The following is a 21800-nucleotide window of genomic DNA, read 5'->3' as shown; positions in this document are numbered from 1 at the left end:
CATGATCAAGGTCACGCGACGATGCCTACGTGCCTTAGACATGTTGAGGAAACCTTGGTTCTTGTCTCAGGGCCCGGTGCTGGGAGCGATCATGGCGATCATCTCCAGGTGTTTACATATAGTCCACAAGACACAATAATAACTGAATTTACACAAATGAACCAGTTCAAAAGTTTACATATTCTTGATTCTTAATACTGTGCTGAAACCTGGATGATGATCAACGACTGTTTTTATGTTTCATGATAGTTGTTCATGAGTCCCTTGTTTGTCCTGAGCAGTTAAACTGCCCGCTGTTCTTCAGAAAATCCTCCAGGTCCTGCACATTATTTGATTTTCCAGCATCATCTGCATATTTGATCTCTGTTCAACAGTGTTTACATGATTATTTGATGGTTATTATTTTGTTTTAAGGTCTTTTTTTTTATTTAATACTGCCCTTGAGAAGCTACATAAGATACTTACATGTTTCCCAGAAGACAAAATAATAACAATTTACACCGATCATCCTGAAACATGAATTGAAGTACCATGATATATTAGAGGAGAATTTAACCTAATCGGCCAAGAAATTGAATCTGGGGAGAAGACATTTCAACAGTCAGTGAATTACCCCAAACATACAGCCAAAATAACTCAATAATGGCTTGCATGGCCTAGCCAAGCCCCTGGTTTAAATTAAATCCCATTAAAAATTCTTTGAGGATTTTGCAAGTCAAAAGACATTATTTTTCAAGTCAAAAAATATTATTGTAATTTTATATACATATATATATATATATATACACACACACAAACACACACACACACACACACACACTGAAGGTATATGTAAAGTATTTTTATATTTGCAAAATGTGTAAGCAATCAGAAACATAATAAGTATAAAGAGGACATGTATGTGTACATCCATCTATATTGGACATTTTATCAACGCTGTTATAATGCTATAAAACATTAAATATTTTCATTTGCTTTCTACATAATTAATGCAAAGAATCAGCCAATTGTTTTATTTATATTATTTCTTTCATCTACATTAAACACACACACACACACACACACACATACATACATACATACATACATAATTATTGATGCCTGTTAAAAGAATGTGAAACATTGGTTTATGAAAGTTTCACAAGAAAAAAGGGCCTTTTTTTAATATTGGTTGAATGAGACATTTATAGAAGTCAAAATCCATTGCAAATTGTTATTTTTATCAGGTAAAGCAAAACTGAATGTTTTCTATTAAAGCTACTGTTTATTAAAAGTTAAAATTTAAAGTAATGTCTGTTGTGCCTCTATTAAGTGAACATAACCTTTTGTTTTTTTAACACTATCAAGAATGCTTTTCTAATCTCTTTTGTTTTTGCCCCATATAAAATTGGATTAACAACTGGAAGGAATGTGAAAATCAACATACCGCATATCTTTCGTGTATTCGGGTGTACATTCTGAAACCGATATGAAAGTATTGCAATACTAGAAACTAGTTCATGCAAAATAAATGAAATTACCTGTGGTAAACATGTGTTTACAGCCTTAATTCTAGCATCGGTTTGAGTGTGATGAAGGCAGACCCTAAGGATTTGTACATAGGAGAATAACTGAATGATCAAACTAATGCCCTGCATAAACCCTGTTATTCCTAACCCATAGATATTGTTCACAGTAAAGTCACCACCACATGACAGTTGGAGCAAAGATACATTATCACAATACACATTAACAATAAATGTCTTACATTTTGGAAATCTTGCCTGAAGGGCAAACAACACAACTATCATGACAAAATCAAGGCCCCAAGCCAGAGTTATGACACTACTAACTGTGTATGGATTCATTATTGAATTATATCTGAGTGGCTTGCATATTGCTATGTAGCGATCAAATGACATGGCTGCCAGAATAAAAAGTACACTACCTCCATACATATGAAGCAAAAAAGCCTGTAGGACACATGTTGGATAATAGACCACACTTGTTTGGGTTACAACATCCACGAGCACCCTGGGAAATGCACATGTGATCCCTATTAGATCTGCCAGAGGAAGGCTGAACAAAATGTAAAACATTGGTTTGTGAAGACTTTGCTGAGTAACAATCAATGCTAAAATAGTTACATTACAAAATACAGCAAAAAGATATATCAAAGTTCCAGTGACAAAAACAGGATAAATAGCTTCTGGTGAGACATCAAATGTGGCAATTTGGAGGGTGAAACTAAATGTGTCATTTGAAGGTTGTAGCTCCATTCAGAATCTGTGGGGAAAAAAAAAAATTTAAAAATATAATATCAGTTCCTGATTTGCCAGTGTGCACATGTCCCTATCATGACACCCTATTCACAACATTGATTATTTAAATCAATCAAATTACTGTCTAGCAATTATTATGTCTTTTACATTAGCCTTACCCTGTAGAAGATCTTCTAGTTGTATTGATAGAAGACAATGATATGGTATATTTATATGCATCTACAGTATGCCCTCCAAAGACCATGTGAGAGACTCACACGTCACCAGAGGATATCAGCAATCTTTACTTGAAACTGAGTAGAACTTTATCTCAAACTTTGGATGTGTAACTTATAATAGCAAATTGATTAATACACATGTTAGCGTAGAGAACATTAATTGGGTCTTTTGTATTACAGAATTTATATAATGCATGCTAGTTTCTTTTGGGCCACCATCATTTTCATTTGTTTGATAGCTTGGCTAAAAGAGCTTCTGGAATGACTTATGTAAGGTCTCAATATATTTATGTCTGAGCCATGATTTCTTTGGTTATTAATTACAAAATCCAACTTAGTTTATTCTTGATTTTTTTTTTTTCAAAGCAGCAGTCATTTCATCGTCTAGCAGCTAGATATGGCCATGTAGAATAAGCCTTCTATTCCCATCGTCAATAAAGAGATGTCTCATCATTATGAAAATATGGTAAGAGGAACAGCGCTTTGGTTTTTTATGATTTTATTGGATTTTGAAAATTTCATACTGCAAGATTTTTGTTGAAGACACTCAACAATAAAATTCAGTATAGTGTGATGGTGTAATGTGACTCATGATTGCCTCACATTGTTTGGACATCTTCCAAATCGGTCCAAAAGTTTGAAAATGTTACTCTGTACTTTATCGTATACATGATACTGCATTAAATTGCCAAAATTATTGTAATACTCTACAATGCTTGTTACCTAACAGCTATAAAGCGATAAAGTAATGCTAACTAGTTTAATGTTTATATATGTTAGGTAAGATACAATTTATGCTAATTCAAATTGAAGCTGAAAGTGAGATGAAGCTAATTATCCAGCTAAATTAGCTAATTGGCTGCAGTGTTCACATAAATGTAACTCGGAATCACTTACGTTATATGCTATGCATTTGTCTTTAGTGTGCAATTGAGGACGCCAGTAAGAACAGTTTGTGTAATCTTCAGGGTTGCCAGGCCATGATGTTCCTGTAGAATAAGGATTTATTTATGTATTTATTTATTGCTTACTTGGTGAATTTGTCAATGGGTTGAAGTCATCATGTTTTGCATACCTGAAAGCAAAGATAGGTAAGTAAAAGAAATGATTAATTCTGATTGAATTTAGTTGTTTAATTATATCCATGCAATCTGAGGCAACTGAAGCTGTAGTGGAAATTCATGCTGCCCGTATCATACACTAAAATGTGATTAATTCCAAGTTTTTACAGTAAAGATGGTTAAAGTAAGACACAAGGCATTTATGGTATGAATTGAATTGAGAGTACTGTACAGTGATAGTACTGCATATTCCAGCATTATCATACTCTTCTTAAACTGTGACATTTGCAGTACATATAGTTTTATAGTTGTAGATTGTAATTATTGCAAAGACTTACTGGCTACATAATTGCCAGTAATTTACTGCACACACTACAGGACATTTTTGTACACTGTGGATACTAACGAAAATACAAATTATATAAATGGATGTGTCTGTGCAAGTAATTCACAGCATCAACACTCTTAGTCTTTTAAGATAAGCAGATAACTTGAGCCTAAAATGAACATGATTTTCAGTGAATTAGTATTAATACAGGTGAGATGTGATCATTTTCATAATTAATGATAATACAGTTTCTACAGTTTGTTGTTGTTCTTTCCAGGGACTTAATTCATAGACAATAATTGCAATTGCAAATAGAGCAATTTGTTTAATTTTCATATTTCTTTGGCTTAAGGAATGAAGCTGACACATAATTTTCATATATTCATATATTCTGACAGACCTATTAATTAGGATATTATATTTGTCATTTGTAGCAAAGACAAACAATGATAGCAGAATTTATACTTTATGTAATTATCCTTGCATAGTGTATTTACCAAATAAAATCACAGTACATTACAGTTTATGGGTTGCTCACAACTGAATTGAATGTTTAATGTTTAAACAGATCCACCTGAGCCTGGCCAAACAATCTCCATATCTGCTTCACCACCTCGGGGTGAAGCCTCCATTCCCCGGGCCTTGGCCCCTGCCTCGACAGGAAGTCTGCTCCCATATTGAGATGTCCAGGGATGTAAACTGCTCTCAGTGAGAAGAGTTTCTCCTTGGACCACACAAGGCTCTGGTGCGCCAGCCTGTAAAGGAGGCGCGAACGCAGACCTCCCTGGTGGTTGATGTAAGAGACCACTGCTGTGTTGTCGGTGTGCACCAACACATGGCGATCTCTTAGGTCCAGGAGAAAGTGTTTCAATGCTAGAAACACAGCCATCATCTCCAGGCAGTTGATGTGCCACGTGAGATGGCAGCCGCTCCACATGTGTCCGTCGCTAACAGCAACAAGGAGCTCCCTGAGACAAGAACCAAGGTTTCCTCAACATGTCTAAGGCACGTAGGCATTGCCGCGTGACCTTGATCATGTGAAGCAGGCTTCCCCTTGGGGAGAACCCCTTGGTCTTGAGCCACCACTGTAGGGGTCTCATGTACAGGCGGCCAAAAGGTATCACGTTGGACGCAGCTGCCATCAGACCCAGCAGTTTCTGGAACTGCTTTACAGTGAGTGACCGGCCTTCTCTCGTGACTGCTGTGAGGATTGACTAGATCCGAGCAGGAGACAGACATGCCTGCATCGTGGTTGAATCCCACACCACGCCCAGATAAGTGGTTCTCTGTACTGGAGAAAGCACACTTTTCTTGGCATTTAATCTTTTAACCCCAGCTCTTTCATGTGGGCGAGAACGACATCTCGATGCTGAACCACCGCCTACTTTGATTGAGCTAATATCAACCAATTGTCGATATAGTTCAGGATGTGGATGCCCTGGAGCTTCACAGAGGAGTCAGAGCAGCATCCACACACTTCGTGAAAGTGCAGGGTGAGAGTGCCAGGCCAAACAGAAGAACTCGATATTGGTAAGCTTTGCCCCCGAAAGCAAATCTCACGAACTGGGGAAGGGTGGAGATATGGAAGTATGCGTCTTTTAGATTGATTGTGACAAACCAGTCCTCAGAGCTGATCTGAGGCACAAATTGTTTGATTGTGAGAATCCTGAACTTTAGTCGGATGACTGGGCGGTTCAGTTGGCGCAGATCTAAAATGGGACGCAACCCTCCATCCTTCATTGGAACGATGAAGTACCAGCTGTAGAACCCGGACTCTCTGTTGTGAGGAGGGACCACCTCGATGGCCTCCTTCCTCAAGAGAGTGTTTACTTCTTGTTCCATTACCAGAGCCTGCTCGGGGCCCACCAGAGTGGGAAGAACCCCTCAAAAACGAGGCGCTTGTTGGCGAATTGGATTCGGTAGCCTCTCTCAACAGTATGCAGGACCCATTGAGACACATTTGGCAGAAGTTTCCACTCTACCAAATAGTCTACTAAGGGAATCAGTCTCGAGAGACTGACCTCTGGTGTAATGAGAGCGGCTAGCTCGGTGCCCTGAAGTGGCGGACCGGCAGGGGATGGCCGAACTAGCTGCTCTGGAGAACTCCGAAGAGGTAGCAAGCCTCCCAGTACCTCTATGTTCCCGGGCGGAAACTGAGAGAAGCGCTTGCCGGAGACTGCTGCGCCCTGAAGCACCATGGGTGGCAGGATTGGCAGATCGATCTCCTGAGGGCACTGAGGAGAGACAAGCACCGTATGATAAGGTGTACACCGCTCTTCCCCTGCCCTCAGAAGTCCTGGGCCTCCTGGTATGAGGAGCTAGATGACCGGGGCTGCTCCCGCTCAGCAGCCCCAAAGACCCAGGAACAGCGAGGGAGGAAGCGCTGGAATGCCGCCGCCTGCTGCTTTGCCTAGATCTTTTAGCAGGTCTGCCTCGTACAACTGCAACAGCACCATGGTGTGCAGACATGCACCGGCCTGAACTGCCACCGTATAAGCTTTCCCAACCAGGCTGGACATCTATCTCATCGGCCTGGGGGGACGCTTTGGGGCCTTCGGGGACGATGTCGAAGATGAGGAGAGATAGCTCGTGAACGTCTGCTCCACCTCCGGCATCGCCCCGTATCCACTCTTTTTCAGCCCCGTGATGTTCGAATAATTCGAAACAGTAGAGCTGAAGAGTCGGAAAGAATATGGTTTCCCCCACGATCTCAACAACTCGGCATGGAGATCAGGGAAAAACGGAAGGCCCCATCGTGAAGGCTGTGACGTAGCTCCCAGGAAGTGCTCGTCCAGCTTGCTTCTGGGACAAACGTCCCACTTCCCGGCCGGCCAATCGATGTTGAGCTTGGCTACGGCACGAGTCACAACCTCCACAAGCCCCTCATATGCGAGCTCACAGTCTCCACAGTATCGACGCTCATCACGTCAACCTCCTCGGAGGAAGACAGATGAAACGTCTCGCTCTCTCTCCGGGGGGAAGAAACTGCGGGGTGGGCTTCCAGCTTTTTTTTTTTTTTCGAGAGAGAGCCATGCATCCAGCGGGTGAGGACCGAGAAAAGGACAAGCCCGTCTCGGATCCCCTCGGGCCCCGTCTCGGACCAGACCCAGCGGGATCGCGAACCTGGCAGCTTTCATCAAAGACGGCTAGACGGGAGCGGAGCACTCGGAGAGGAAGAAGCTCACAATGATGGCAGTTAGCCCCCTCCCAAACAGACGACGTACAAATCGCGTGTATCCCCACTCGAGAGATAGCATGGGCAGGGAGGAACACATGATATGAAGCGCCGTCCGCCGTCCTGGTCGCTATGTCACCCCACCTGTGATATCTTGCCCATCCATTGGACTGATTACACATGTGATTCAGAGCGTGGTCACGCTGAGGGCATTCCCATAGTGTAACACGGCAGGTGCCTTCTCAGGCAGATCCGCGGCCACCTGCACAGGCTTTTATAGCGCGGCGATCTCAAGAAGGTAATCAGCGTAAACGTGCAGCACCTGGCCGCGCCTCTTTATAAGCCCTCTGATTGCCTCACTCTGCGTGCGGACATAGATCTGTGCCAGGTAACAGAGCAGCGCCACGCTACTCTGATTGGTGATTTTGATATGTAAAAAAGAAAAGAAGAAAAGAAATAAAATAAAATATTTATGTTTAGAAGGAAAAGGAAAGGGAGAGAAATTATTGAGGGAAAGAAAGAAAAGGGAGCTCAGGATTAAAAGAGGAAGTAGGCACAAAACTAAAGAGGAGGACAGACTGAGAGTCCTCACTCCCAAATAAAGATTCAGCCATCTTAAGTTAGAGATTTTATCTCATTTGGTGCCTTTAAGTTCGGCCAGAAGGAGGGCCAGTTTTGAGTTGTGTTTTTCCGCTGCGCTGCGGCGCTTTGAGTTCAGCCGTTGGAGCTGAGCTTCCCAATCCAGTTTCACAAACACTGCAACACTCACAAACTCCTGCTCAATATAATTAGCACAGTGGGTAACGTTACGGCTTGGGGTTCACGACCTCCCCGGTTCGTGTCCTGCTTTAGACAGCCGTGATTTTGGCGGAGTCTTTTGATCCGTCTCCGCACTTGGCTCCTCTCATACTATATATGGTCCTCTCGGGCAAGCAGGGCCTGCCCGACACTTTTTGAACATCTTATCGCCTAGCCCCATAACAGTATGTCCGCACCAACACTGGAACCAGCGGATTTAGGACGGATAGCGGAGATTGTGGCCGGTCAGGCCACTGCTCTGGGGAAGCATGAGCAAGCGCTGGCGGCACTGTTTTCAGAAATTCAGGGTGTGTCTGAGCGGGTTGCACAGATTCAGTCCATATTGCAGCCCCAACACACTTCCCCAGTGGATACAGAGCAAGAATCGACCCGTCCAACCCCTCCCGACCCGTGGGTCTCCCTCTACCCCTGCTGAGACAAGGTTGCCCGCTCCCCAGCCCTATGCTGGAGAGGCAGCGAAATGTAATTCTTTTATAATGCAGTGCTCACTGGTGTTCGAAATGCAGTCCTCCCAGTTCCCATCTGAAAGGGCGAAGATCGTCTTTATGATTTCTCTCTTAACTGGAACAGCGCTAGCATGGGCCACAGCAGTGTGGCAGAATAGATTAGCTGACCACCCCACTCTGGATTCATTTGTGTCAGCACTAAGGAGCACCTTTGACCATCCACTCACGGGGGGAGGCATGACATCATCCCTTCTGCGACTCTGTCAAAGTAGCCGCTCAATGGGTGATTATGCTGTGGAGTTCAGGACTCTCGCGGCAAGCTCAGGTTGGAATACCCAAGCTCTCCTAGCTGTATATGTGCAAGGCCTCTCTGAGAAGTTAAAGGATGAACTGACTACTCGTGACCCTCCTGATGATCTAGAAGCATTATATGATTTGTCAATCAGAATTGATAACCGCCTGCGTGAACGACGCAGGGAACGCCGTTCAGCCACAGGGAACATGCTGGCTAACAAGTACAGACAGGCTTCCATAGGCCTCTCCCGTGGGCCCGAGTCTGACGACTCTTCGGTAGAGCCTATGCAATTGGGCGCCGCTGGCTTGCCTCCTCATGAGAGGGAAGCTCGTAGAAGTGAGAATAGGTGTTTGTATTGTGGGCAGATGGGTCACTGGCGTTCACGTTGTCCCCGCCTGATGCCAAAAGGCCAGGGCCATCCCAGGAAAAGGGACCTGTGATGGCCCCAGACACTGTTCCTCACCCGTCTGGCCTCTTCATTCCCGTTGTCATTGATTGGGGAGAAGGCAAAGAAACCATTCTGCAGGCCTTTGTTGACTCAGGGGCGGCTGGCAATTTCATGGATGAGACTCTAGTCAAGCGACTAGGGCTCCCAGTAGACCCACTTCCCCATCCCATACCCGTCTTCGCACTTGACGGACGGCCATTAGGCTCGGGACCCATAACCACCCAAACGTCACCGGTCACTCTACAGTTAGGCCACCACACAGAACGACTGACGTTCTATGTGACTCGGGTTGCTCCTAGTGCTCGGGTTCCCTTGGCTTCAAGCACATAACCCCCGCATTGACTGGTCTACCAGGTCCATTTCTGTTTGGGGCTCTAGGTGTTCCCAGAGCTGCCTCAAAGGAACACACACTCTACCTCCAACTACTGTGGAACCAGTCGATTTATCCCACATGCCCCAAGATTATTGGGACCTCCAGGAGGTCTTCTCCAAACAAAAGGCCTAGACACTGCCGCCCCATAGGTCCTTTGATTGTGCGATCAACCTACTCCCAGGATCTGCTCAACCTAGGGGCAGGTTATTCTCCTTGTCACCCCCAGAACACCAAGCCATGGAGGACTATATTAAAGAAGCCCTGTCCTTGGGGTTTATCCACCCATCCACCTCCCCTGCAGGGGCGGGGTTCTTTTTTGTCAAGAAAAAAGAAGGGGATCTGCGGCCTTGCATTGATTACCGCGGCCTTAATGCCGTGACGCAGAAGGATAGGTACCCACTGCCTTTGATGAATTCTGCATTTGAGCGCCTACAGAAGGCGAAAATTTTCTCAAAACTGGATCTACGAAGCGCCTACAATCTGGTCCGCATCAGGGCAAGGGATGAGTGGAAGACCGCGTTCATCACGCCGTCTGGGCACTATGAGTATTTGGTCATGCCCTTTGGCCTGATAAACGCCCCCGCGGTCTTCCAGCGGTTCATTAATGAGGCCCTCCGGGAGGCCCTGAACCATTACGCCTTCGTCTATCTAGATGACATTTTGATTTTTAGTAGCTCGCTGGAGGAACACGTGGTTCATGTACGCCGGATCCTTCAGCTCCTCCTCCAGAACCATCTATATGTCAAGCTAGAGAAGTCCCAGGTTCATGTAACCACTATCTCCTTCTTGGGCTTTGTTGTGTCCCAAGGGAGACTTAGTATGGACCCAGACAAGGTAAAGGCAGTCACACAGTGGCCACAATCCACCTCAGTCCGGCTGGTACAACGCTTCCTGGGGTTCGCAAACTTTTTTCGACGCTTTATTCGGGACTTTAGCACCCTGGCTTCCCCCCTTAGCGCACTGACCAAGAAGACCCAGGCTGGGTTCAAGTGGACTAGAGAGGCACAGCAAGCCTTTGAAACTCTGAAAAGGAAATTGACGACAGCCCCTGTGCTGCACATGCCTGATCCTGAGGCTCAGTTCATAGTGGAAGTCGATGCCTCAGATATAGGAGTGGGTGCCATCCTCTCCCAGCGTTCAGGGCCAGACCAGAAATTACATCCGTGCGCATACTTCTCCCACCGTCTAACCCCGTCAGAGAGGAATTATGACGTTGGGAACCGTGAACTCCTGGCTGTAAAACTGGCATTGCAGGGGTGGAGGCACTGGCTGGAGGGTGCCAAGCACCAGTTCCTTATTTGGATGGACCACAAGAATCTGGCCTACATTCAGGAGGCCAAGCGTCTGAACCCTCGGCAAGCCAGATGCTCCTTGTTCTTTACACGTTTTAACTTTTTCTTGTCTTATAGGCCAGGGTCCAAAAATCTTAAACCGGATGCACTCTCTAGGCAATGGGATATACCCTCACGGGAACCCAGCCATGAGCCTATAATTTCCCCTCCCCGAATAGTGGCTCTCTTGCGCTGGGGCCTGGAGGAAGCCATCCGCACGGCACTCTGTCAGGAGCCGGACCCGGGTGGAGGTCCCCCAGGAAAACTGTATGTACCATTGACCATACGGCCTCAGGCCCTGTCTTGGGGTCATACATCTCCATTTGCAGGGCACCCTGGGGTCACCAGAACCCTGGAGTTTTTGCGCCGACGCTTCTGGTGGCCCAATATGGAAAAGGACGTCCGGGCCTATGCGGCTGCCTGTCAGGTCTGTGCGCAGAACAAGGAGCCACATACTCGCCCATCTGGTTTGCTTCATCCCCTTCCCATACCCTCTCGCCCATGGTCCCACCTTTCACTGGACTTCATTACAGGTCTGCCATTGTCCCAGGGGATGGCAGTTATACTGGTCATCGTGGATCGGTTCTCAAAGGCCTGTAAATTCATTCCCTTACCCAGAGTCCCTTCAGCCAAGGAGACGGCCAAGCTCCTACTGCAACACGTGGTCCGGGTCCATGGCTTTCCGACTGACTTGGTCTCCGACCGGGGACCACAGTTTACCAGCCGATTCTGGAAAGCCTTCTGCCATCTCTTGGGGGCTACAGTTAGTTTATCCTCAGGTTTCCATCCTGAGTCCAATGGCCAAACCAAGAGAGTCAACCAAGATTTGGAGCGCTCCCTCAGGTGCCTGGCCTCCTCCAATCCTTCATCCTGGGTGGAGCACCTCATGTGGGTGGAGTATGCCCACAACACTCTCTGGCACTTTTCACTAGGTACGTCACCGTTTGAGTGCCTATCCACCACCCTTGTTTGCAGAGCAGGAACAGGAGGTTCTGCCAATCGTCCAGGACAGCGGGTGTGGCTGGCGACCAAAGACCTTCCATTGCGGCTAGAGTCCAAGAAATTGGCCCCACGGTATATTGGGCCTTTTAAGATCCTTAGGAGAATCAATCTGGTGGCATACCGCCTAGCACTCCCCCGCACTATGAGAATCAACCCTACCTTCCATGTCTCACGTCTAAAACCGTTCCTGTGCAGCCCCCTGGTGACTTCCACCCACCCATCCCCACCTCCTCCTCGTTTTATTGATGGGGCCCCAGCCTTTACTGTGAGGCGTATCCTGGACTCACGCCACCATCATGGGGGCACTCAGTACTTGGTGGACTGGGAGGGTTACGGTCCAGAGGAACGCTCCTGGGTCCCAGCTCGGCACATCCTGGACCCGGCGCTCATCGGGGAATTCCGCAGGAACCAAGCAGCTGGTATGGGAACGTCAGGAGCCGTTCCTAGAGGGGGAGGGGGGTAATGTAACGCGGCAGGTGCCTTCTCAGGCAGATCCGCGGATACCTGCACGGGCTTTTATAGCGCGGCAATCTCAAGAAGGTAATCAGCCTAAACGTGCAGCACCTGGCCGCGCCTCTTTATAAGCCCTCTGATTGCCTCACTTTGCGTGCGGACATAGATCTGTGCCAGGTAACAGAGCAGTGCCACGCTACTCTGATTGGTGATTTTGATATGTAAAAAAGAAGAGAAGAAAAGAAATAAAATATTTATGTTTAGAAGGAAAAGGAAAGGGAGAGAAATTATTGAGGGAAAGAAAGAAAAGGGAGCTCAGGATTAAAAGAGGAAGTAGGCACAAAACTAAAGAGGAGGACAGACTGAGAGTCCTCACTCCCAAATAAAGATTCAGCCATCTTAAGTTAGAGATTTTGTCTCATTTGGTGCCTTTAAGTTCGGCCAGAAGGAGGGCCAGTTTTGAGTTGTGTTTTTCCGCCATGCTGCGGCGCTTTGAGTTCAGCCGTTGGATCTGAGCTTCCAAACACTCACAAATCCTGCTCAATATAATTAGCTCAGCGGGTAACGTTACGGCTTGGGGTTTGCGACCTCCCCGGTTCGTGTCCTGCTTTAGACAGCCGCGATTTTGGCGGAGTCTTTTGATCCGTCTCCGCACTTGGCTCCTCTCATACTATATATTGTCCTCTCGGGCAAGCAGGGCCTGCCCGATACTTTTTGAACATCTTATCGCCTAGCCCCATAACACATAGCGTTTCGATGCAGCTCGAGTTCCTGAAGGGGAACTATATTTACTGCAAATGTCACAGTTTAAGAAAAGTATGATAATGCTGGAATATGCAGTACTATCACTGTACAGTACTCTCAATTAAATTTATACCATAAATGCCTTGTGTCTTACTTTAACTGTAAAAACTTGGAATTTTACTGTATGATACGGGCAGCATGAATTTCCACTACAGCTTCAGTTGCCTCAGATTGCATGGATATAAATAAACAACTAAATTCAATCAGAATTAATCATTTCTTTTACTTACCTATCTTTGCTTTCAGGTATGCAAAACACGATGACTTCAACCCATTGACAAAATCAGCAAGTAAGCAATAAATAAATAAATAAATAAATAAATAAATAAATAAATCCTTATTCTACAGGAACATCATGGCCTGGCAACCCTGAAGATTACACAAACTGTTCTTACTGGCGTCCTCAATTGCACACTAAAGACAAATGCATAGCATATAACATAAGTGATTTCGAATTACATTTATGTGAACACGTATGGAACCAATTAACTAATTTAGCTTGATAATTAGCTTCATCTCACTTTCAGCTCAATACCATATTTTCATAATGATGAGACTTCACTTTATTGGGCACGGTAGCATACTGTACAATTTTTGATTTAGGGAAATGTGAATCCATGTGCAAGATGCTTTAAATACAGTAAAATAGTAAAATGCACACAATCAAAAATGTAAAACCCAAAATGTCTTCATATATTGTAAAAGGAAAAAAAAATCACAAGCAAACAATAGCAACAGAGACGTCCACAGTCAGATGGAGATAAACAATCCAAAAAAAAAAAAAAAAAGAAAAAACAACTACAATCCAAAGAAATTATTAATAAGCTGCACATGAAATTAATCAGTGTCCATGGTGACAATAAATACTCTAGGGAGCACTACCTGTGTTGGGCAGATGGGGCTTAAACATGGGCTGGTGAGATAGACCCTTGTCCCAAATAGAAGTCCAGCAGAGCCCAGATCAAGTATAATTGAAACTGAAATTTTATCAGAAGGGGGAAACTGTAAGAGATAGAAAGAGGCTGAGTACCCCCCTGAGAGGATGGGAGGAGAAGGCTCATTCTACATGGCCATGTCTAGCTGCTAGACAATGAAAAGACTGCTGCTATGAAAAAAAAAAATCAAGAATAAATTAAGTTGGATTTTGTAATTAATAACCAAAGAAATCATGGCTCAGACATGAATATATAGAGACCTTACATAAGTCATTCCAGAAGCTCTTTTAGCCAAGCTATCAAACAAATGAAAATGATGGAGGCCCAAAAGAAACTGGCATGCATTATATAAATTCTGTAATACAAAAGACCCAATTAATGTTCTCTAAGCTAACATGTGTATCAATTTGCTATTATAAGTTACACATCCAAAGTTTGAGATAAAGTTCTACTCAGTTTCAAGTAAAGATTGCTGATATCCTCTGGTGACGTGTGAGTCTCTCACATGGTCTTTGGAGGGCATACTGTAGATGCATATAAATGTACTGTGTCATTGTCTTCTATCAATACAACTAGAAGATCTTCTACAGGGTAAGGCTAATGTAAAAGACATAATAATTGCTAGACAGTAATTGGATTGATTTAAATAATCAATGTTGTGAATAGGGTGTCATGATAGGGACATGTGCACACTGGCAAATCAGGAACTGATATTATATTTTTAATTTTTTTTTTCCCCACAGATTCTGAATGGAGCTACAACCTTCAAATGACACATTTAGTTTCACCCTCCAAATTGCCACATTTGATGTCTCACCAGAAGCTATTTATCCTGTTTTTGTCACTGGAACTTTGATATATTTTTTTGCTGTATTTTGTAATGTAACTATTTTAGCATTGATTGTTACTCAGCAAAGTCTTCACAAACCAATGTTTTACATTTTGTTCAGCCTTCCTCTGGCAGATCTAATAGGGATCACATGTGCATTTCCCAGGGTGCTTGTGGATATTGTAGCCCAAACAAATGTTGTCTATTACCCAACATGTGTCCTACAGGGCTTTTTGCTTCATATGTATGGAGGTAGTGTACTTTTTATTCTGGCAGCCATGTCATTTGATCGCTACATAGCAATATGCAAGCCACTCAGATATAATTCGATAATGAATCCATACACAGTTAGTAGTGTCATAACTCTGGCTTGGGGCCTTGATTTTGTCATGATAGTTGTGTTGTTTGCCCTTCAGGCAAGATTTCCAAAATGTAAGACATTTATTGTTAATGTGTTTTGTGATAATGTATCTTTGCTCCAACTGTCATGTGGTGGTGACTTTACTGTGAACAATATCTATGGGTTAGGAATAACAGGGTTTATGCAGGGCATTAGTTTGATCATTCAGTTATTCTCCTATGTACAAATCCTTAGGGTCTGCCTTCATCACACACAAACCGATGCTAGAATTAAGGCTGTAAACACATGTTTAGCACAAGTAATTTCATTTATTTTGTATGAACTAGTTACTAGTATTGCAATACTTTCATATCGGTTTCAGAATGTACACCCGAATACACGAAAGATATTCGGCATGTTGATTTTCACATTCCTTCCAGTTGTTAATCCAATTTTATATGGGGCAAAAACAAGAGACATTAGAAAAGCATTCTTGATAGTGTTAAAAAAACGAAAGGTTATGTTCACTTAATAGAGGCACAATAGACATTACTTTAAATTTTAACTTTTAATAAACAGTAGCTTTAATAGAAAACATTCAGTTTTGGTTTACCTGATAAAAATAACAATTTGCAATGGATTTTGACTTCTATAAATGTCTCATTCAACCAATATTTAAAAAAAAGGCCCAACAAATCTTTCACAAACCAATGTTTCACATTCTTTTAAAAGGTATCAATAATGTGTATGTGAGAGTTTAATGTATATACAACATCTTACTATATATGTTCCAAATAGATCATATAAAAAAAATAATTAGATAAAAGAAAATTTATAAGTAAAATAATTGGCCCATTCTTTGCATTAATTACCTAGAAAGTAAATGAAAATATTTAATGTTTTATGACTTATTGTTTATAACTTATTGTTCTTTTGATTGCTTACACATTTTGCAAATATTGTTTTACTTTTCATATACCTCCAGTATATGTGCGCATATATATATATAGTGTATATATATATATATATATATATATATATATATATATATATATATATATATATATTACAAAGATAATGTCTTTTGACTTGCAAAATCCTCAAAGAATTTTTAATGGGATTTAATTTAAACCAGGGGCTTAGCTAGGCCATGCAAGCCATTATTGAGTTATTTTGGCTGTATGTTTGGGGTAATTCACTGACTGTTGAAATGTCTTCTCCCCAGATTCAATTTCTTGGCCGATAAGATTAAATTCTCCTCTAATATATCATGGTACTTCAATTCACGTTTCAGGATGATCGGTGTAAATTGTTATTATTTTGTCTTCTGGGAAACATGTAAATATCTTATGTAGCTTCTCAACGGCAGTACTAAATGAAAAAAAAAAGATCTTATAACAAAATAATAAGCATCAAATAATCATAAACACTGTTGGAGTTCAAATATGCAGAAGATGCTGGAAAACCAAATAATGTGCAGGACCTGGAGGATTTTTCTGAAGAACAGTGGGCAGTTTAACTGCTTAGGACAAACAATGGACTCATGAACAACTATCGTGAAACATAAAAACAGTCGTTGATCATCCAGGTAACAGCACAGTATTAAGAATCAAGAGTATGTAAACTTTGAACTGGTTCATTTGTGTAAATTCAGTCATTATTGTGTCTTGTGGACTATATGTAAACATCTGTTATGTGAAATAGCTTATTCAGTGCAGTACTAAATAAAAAAAAAAATGCAATTTTTATGATCCCTCTTTTTTTTAATTATTAACATTTTCAGAATGTCAGACATTTTGGAAATCTTGCCTGAAGGGCAAATAACACAAAAATCAAGGCTATGTGAAGTCCCCAAGCCAGAGCTATGAGACCACCAACTGCATATGGACCCATTATAGAGTTATATCTGAGTGGCTTGCAAAATGGCTGCCACAATAAAAAGTACACTACACATAAAAATGAAGCAAAAAGCCCTGCAGGACACATATTGGGTAATAGACCATATTTGTTTGGGTTACAATTTCCACGATCACCCTGGAAAGAGCACATGTGATTCCTATTAGGTCTGCCAGAGGAAGACTGAACAAAATATAAAACATTGGTTTATGAAGGCTTTGCTGAGTAACAATCACTACTAAAATTGTTACTTTGCAGAACACTGCAAAAATCCAGTGATGAAAACAAGATAAACTGCCGCTTAAGACCTGCAGTAATACTGACAATATGCCCGAATGCTAGAAATAGAAAAAGGCCTTTCTGAATTGACAGGCAACATAGTTGTTCTTTGCACTGATTGGCTGGATGTTGGTGATCTACATAATTTATATTCTAGCTGATTCCACTGTGCCAAAAGAGACAGGAGCTTCTTCTCTGAGCCGAGACAGTGCCCCTTGAACATTTCCACATTTGGTAGTGTTACAATGTGGAACTAACTGACTTTTTTCATTTATATATGACTTTGTTAATTAAGAATCTACACAAAATAGCCACTGAGATCAAAGTGGTTGGAAAAAATAATATAGTTAGCAAAAAAGCATATGAAATGCCATGTTGGAGACTCAGCAAACATGTGGAAAAATATTCTCTGGTCTGATGAGACCAAAGTTTAACATTTTGGCCCTGGTACAAAGCACTATTGTTATGGGGCTAGGCGATAAGCTGTTCAATAAATGTCGCACAGGCCCTGCTTGCCCGAGAGGACAATGGTTTGAGAGGAGCCAAGTGCGGAGACGGATCAAAAGACTCCGCCTAAAATGCAGCTGCCTAAGGCGGGATGCAAACCGGAGAGGTTGTGAACTGCAAGCAGTGATGTTACCCACTGAGCTGATTTTATTGAATGAAATTTATGAGTGTTGCAGTGCTTGTGATACTGGATCGGGAAGCTCAAACCTAACGGCTGAACTCAAAGCGCCGCAGCGCGGCGGAAAAACACAACTTAAAACTGGCCCTCCTTCTGGCCGAACTTAAAGGCACCAAATGAGACAAAATCTCTAACTTAAGATGGCAGAATCTCTATCTGGGAGTGAGGATTCTCAGTCTGTCCTCCTCGTTAGTTTTGTGCCACTTCCTCTTTAATCCTGAGCTCCCTTTTCTTTCTTTCCCTCAATAAATCTCTCCCTTTCCTTTTCTTTCTAAACATAAATATTTTTTAATTTTATTTCTCTTCTTCACTTCTTTTTCTTTTTACATGTCAAAATCACCAATCAGAGTAGCGTGGCGCTGCTCTGTTACCTGGCACAGATCTATGTCCGCACGCAGAGTGAGACAATCAGAGGGCTTATATAGAGGCGCGGCCAGGTGCTGCACGTTTACACTGATTACCTTGTTGAGATCGCCGCGCTATAAAAGCCCGTGAAGGTGGCCGCGGATCTGCCTGAGAAGGCACCTGCCGCGTTACAACTATGTTTGGCGAAAACTAAGCACTACTCATCACTCTGAGAATACCATCTCCAAATCGAAGCATTATGGTGGGAGCACCATGTTGTGCAGATTGCTGTCAAATCTTGAGCAATTTTTCCAAGAAGAATGGGGAAGAATATCAGAATCCAGTTGTGCAAAGCTGGTAGAGACCTGCCCCAGACAACTTGAAGCTGTGATTGCAGCCAGTGGTGGTTCTACCAAGTATTAGGGGTTCACAAAGGTTAAGTAAATGAAGAAAAAACATGCAGGGCACCATTCACACATACAGTCCCCTCTGAAAGTTTTGGAACAATTCTTTTATTTTTGCTATACACTGAAGACATTTGAGTTTGAGATCAAAGGATGAATATGGGACGATAGATCAGAATTTCAGCTTTCATTTCCTGATATTTACATCTAGATGTGTTAAACAACTAGTTAAACCACTGCAAGGAACCATAGACACATATTCACGCACTTATTCATACCTAGGGGACATGTACAGTAACCAGTTCACCTATTAGCATGTTTTTTTATACAACAAGGGGAAACTGAAAAACCCAGATGAAACCCATACTGACACGAGGAGAATATGTGCAACTGCACAAACTATAATGTGAGCTCAGGAGCCCTGTAGCTGTGAGGCTGCAATTTTACCCACTGCACCACTGTGCAGCCCTAATCCAGATAATTATTTATTCATCTTCAGTAACCAGTTTGTCCTGATCAGGGTCATTGTGGATCTGGAGCCTATCCCGAGCCTAACACTGGGCCTGGGGCAGAAATGCACACTGGATGGAATGCCAGTTCACTACAGGACACCATGCACACACATTCATTCATATAATGAAATAAATTAAATAAGTGTTTGAATGTTAAAGACTTAAAAACAATTACAACTATTTGATGCCCACAGATATCAGAAAAGTATCTATATTAAAATAATAGCCATGAATTTCAGAATACCAAAATTAACAACCTATGCCATCATGTTACAAGTGTTGCTTTTCTTGTCTTCTGGGACATTTTTAGCAAAATCTTACATCATCCTAATACAAGCTTTTCATTAATGAGACAAATGGGGAATTCCATTAATGAAGTCCTAAAAACATAGGTAAATAATTGACCTTTAGGGACATGTTCCCAGTCTCCCAGTTTCTATCTTGTACATAGACTATCTACTAATAAACAATGTTGCTAATAATGCCACTGGGATGGGGTACCTTGAGATTGAGTTTGAACATGTTTTATTATTATTATTATTATTATTATTATTATTATTATTTGAGATAAGGTTATCCAAATAATCTTATTAGTTTTATTTTTTGCAAAACTTTTACTGTAGTTAAAACACAAATGTAGTACATACCTTAAGATACTGGCAAGCTATAAGGTATTTTTTTTGTTTAAGAGCAATTTTTTTTCTATTGTAATTCTTACTGTGAATGTGTGCAATAAATGTAAAAATATTATAAAATGAACAAAAAAAATAGCATAAAGACATGGACATTCGACCACTGTGGGTTTTCTTTAATTGATTTTGATACATAGTTTGTTGGAAAGTGTAATCATCCTCAAGCATGTATTATGGGGTCACTGCATTGTGCCCACTTGTATGTCTTTTGCTTTGCCAAGTTGCAGCTATAAAATTTGAATTGCATATCTAAATTCATTATTCTTATCATTCTTCAGAAACAACTTTATTTTGGTCAGGGTTATCGTGAATCCAGAGCCTATCTCAGCTACACTGTGTGCAAGGCCAGAGAATTCACCCTGGATGAGACCACAGCCCATTACAGGGCACCATGCACACACATTCATGTACTCAATCACACCTTGGGGCAATTTAGCATAACCAAGCATCTTACCTGCATGACAGATGAAACTAAAAATTAGTATATGGATGCAAGGACCATCTGGACTATTGTTTCCACGGAATGTAAAAATAACCTTAACAGAATAGCTGGTCTAGTTGTATTCTGATGTCAAGGCAGCCACTAAAAAAGTTTCATGAACAGATTAAATTCCTTGAATGATTGTATAAACTTGGTCAACTCCAGTCACTTTGACATGACATTTTAGATGACCTAGGTTTCTAATCATTTTTATTGACATCAAAATAATGTTTGTCCTCAACATATAATAATAATAATAATAATAATAATAATAATAATAATAATGTTATACTCATTTGAATATGGATTTGAGAAAGTATGTTAGAGACTGGAATCTAGCAAATTGGTTTGGGAGGCACTTGTCACCCACTGAAAAGCTGTCTTGTGGTGGTGGTTGCCACTTATATCACTTACTAATCATACTGGGCTAAAACATTGTCCTGGACTACTGGGACTAAGGGGCCAAGGGTTCTTCAATTAGTTGCCAGCGCCTTGGTCAAGGAACACCCAAGAGGACTAGAAAGTAATTTAATTATGCTATAGTCACTGTTATCTGTACAGAGGTTTGAGTATTAGTATTAGCCAGCTGTGTACTGGATGGATCTTATAAGCAGCTCTAATTGTTCCTCTGAAAAGGCCATAATTGCCACTGAGGCCCTTGAACCAAAGGCTCAAAATGCTCTATTAACATACAGATCATTTCCCTCAGAAAACCATACTATAACTTTTATATTAGGCTGTTCTTCTTGCAAATGTCACTTTCTTTTGGTCTTTTTTTTTTTTGTCATCAAAACTTTTTACAGCTTTTTTTGCACTTTGATTGGATTCTGTTTTATGAACACTGATTTAGATACATGTGTCAAATGTGTACCCTTTTGTGCTATAGTTAGTGTTTCAAGCAGCATTGCACAGTTGTTGAGAAAAGCAAAAAAGACATTTTTGTATTTTTTTTCTAAACCAGAGCATGGCATTATCTTGCATATTTCTCAAACCTCAGCCAAAATCAACAGATGTGTGATCAACAGAAACTTATGCACATTAAAGTCCATTTACTTGTCTTCAGTGTCTTGAGCCTATTATCCAGGGAGCAGTCTAATTGCTCTCATGTGTTTTGTTATTGTTTCGAAACACGTTGCTACTGGAACAGTAGCAACTGTTATTCTCACAGCTATTTCAGGGCAGTTACTAATAAACATAACAATAATAGGTACAGATATTTGACCTCAGAGATTGTTAATCCCATGTGAATATGCAAAACATTGTGAAATACAGTGCTGTCCAAAAGCCTTAGGCACCCTAATGTTTTATACTATTTTTTATCTTAGATGTTCTTTTTATGATCTCTGCATTATTGGGTCAAAAAAAAAAAAAAAAAAAAAAAAAAAAAA

General features: G+C 41.8%; 2 protein-coding genes across 2 annotated transcripts; one reads left to right on the top strand and one right to left on the bottom strand.

Annotated features, from left to right (window-relative positions):
* Positions 1-1307: 1307 nt before the first annotated feature.
* Positions 1308-2258, bottom strand: LOC117599104 (putative gustatory receptor clone PTE03). The gene has a single exon (XM_053239926.1). It carries the CDS (start codon positions 2256-2258, stop codon positions 1308-1310), a length of 951 nt encoding a protein of 316 aa, XP_053095901.1.
* A 12302-nt stretch (positions 2259-14560) lies between these two features.
* Positions 14561-15650, top strand: LOC117599103 (putative gustatory receptor clone PTE03). The gene has a single exon (XM_034310880.2). The coding sequence runs from the start codon at positions 14700-14702 to the stop codon at positions 15648-15650; it is 951 nt and encodes a 316-aa protein (XP_034166771.1). The 5' UTR covers positions 14561-14699.
* Positions 15651-21800: the final 6150 nt, after the last annotated feature.

Source organism: Pangasianodon hypophthalmus, chromosome 14 (genome assembly GCF_027358585.1).
Source record: "Pangasianodon hypophthalmus isolate fPanHyp1 chromosome 14, fPanHyp1.pri, whole genome shotgun sequence".
Taxonomy (NCBI): domain Eukaryota; kingdom Metazoa; phylum Chordata; class Actinopteri; order Siluriformes; family Pangasiidae; genus Pangasianodon; species Pangasianodon hypophthalmus.
Note: the sequence above shows the minus strand (reverse complement) of the source record. Positions and strands in the feature narration are given on the sequence as shown.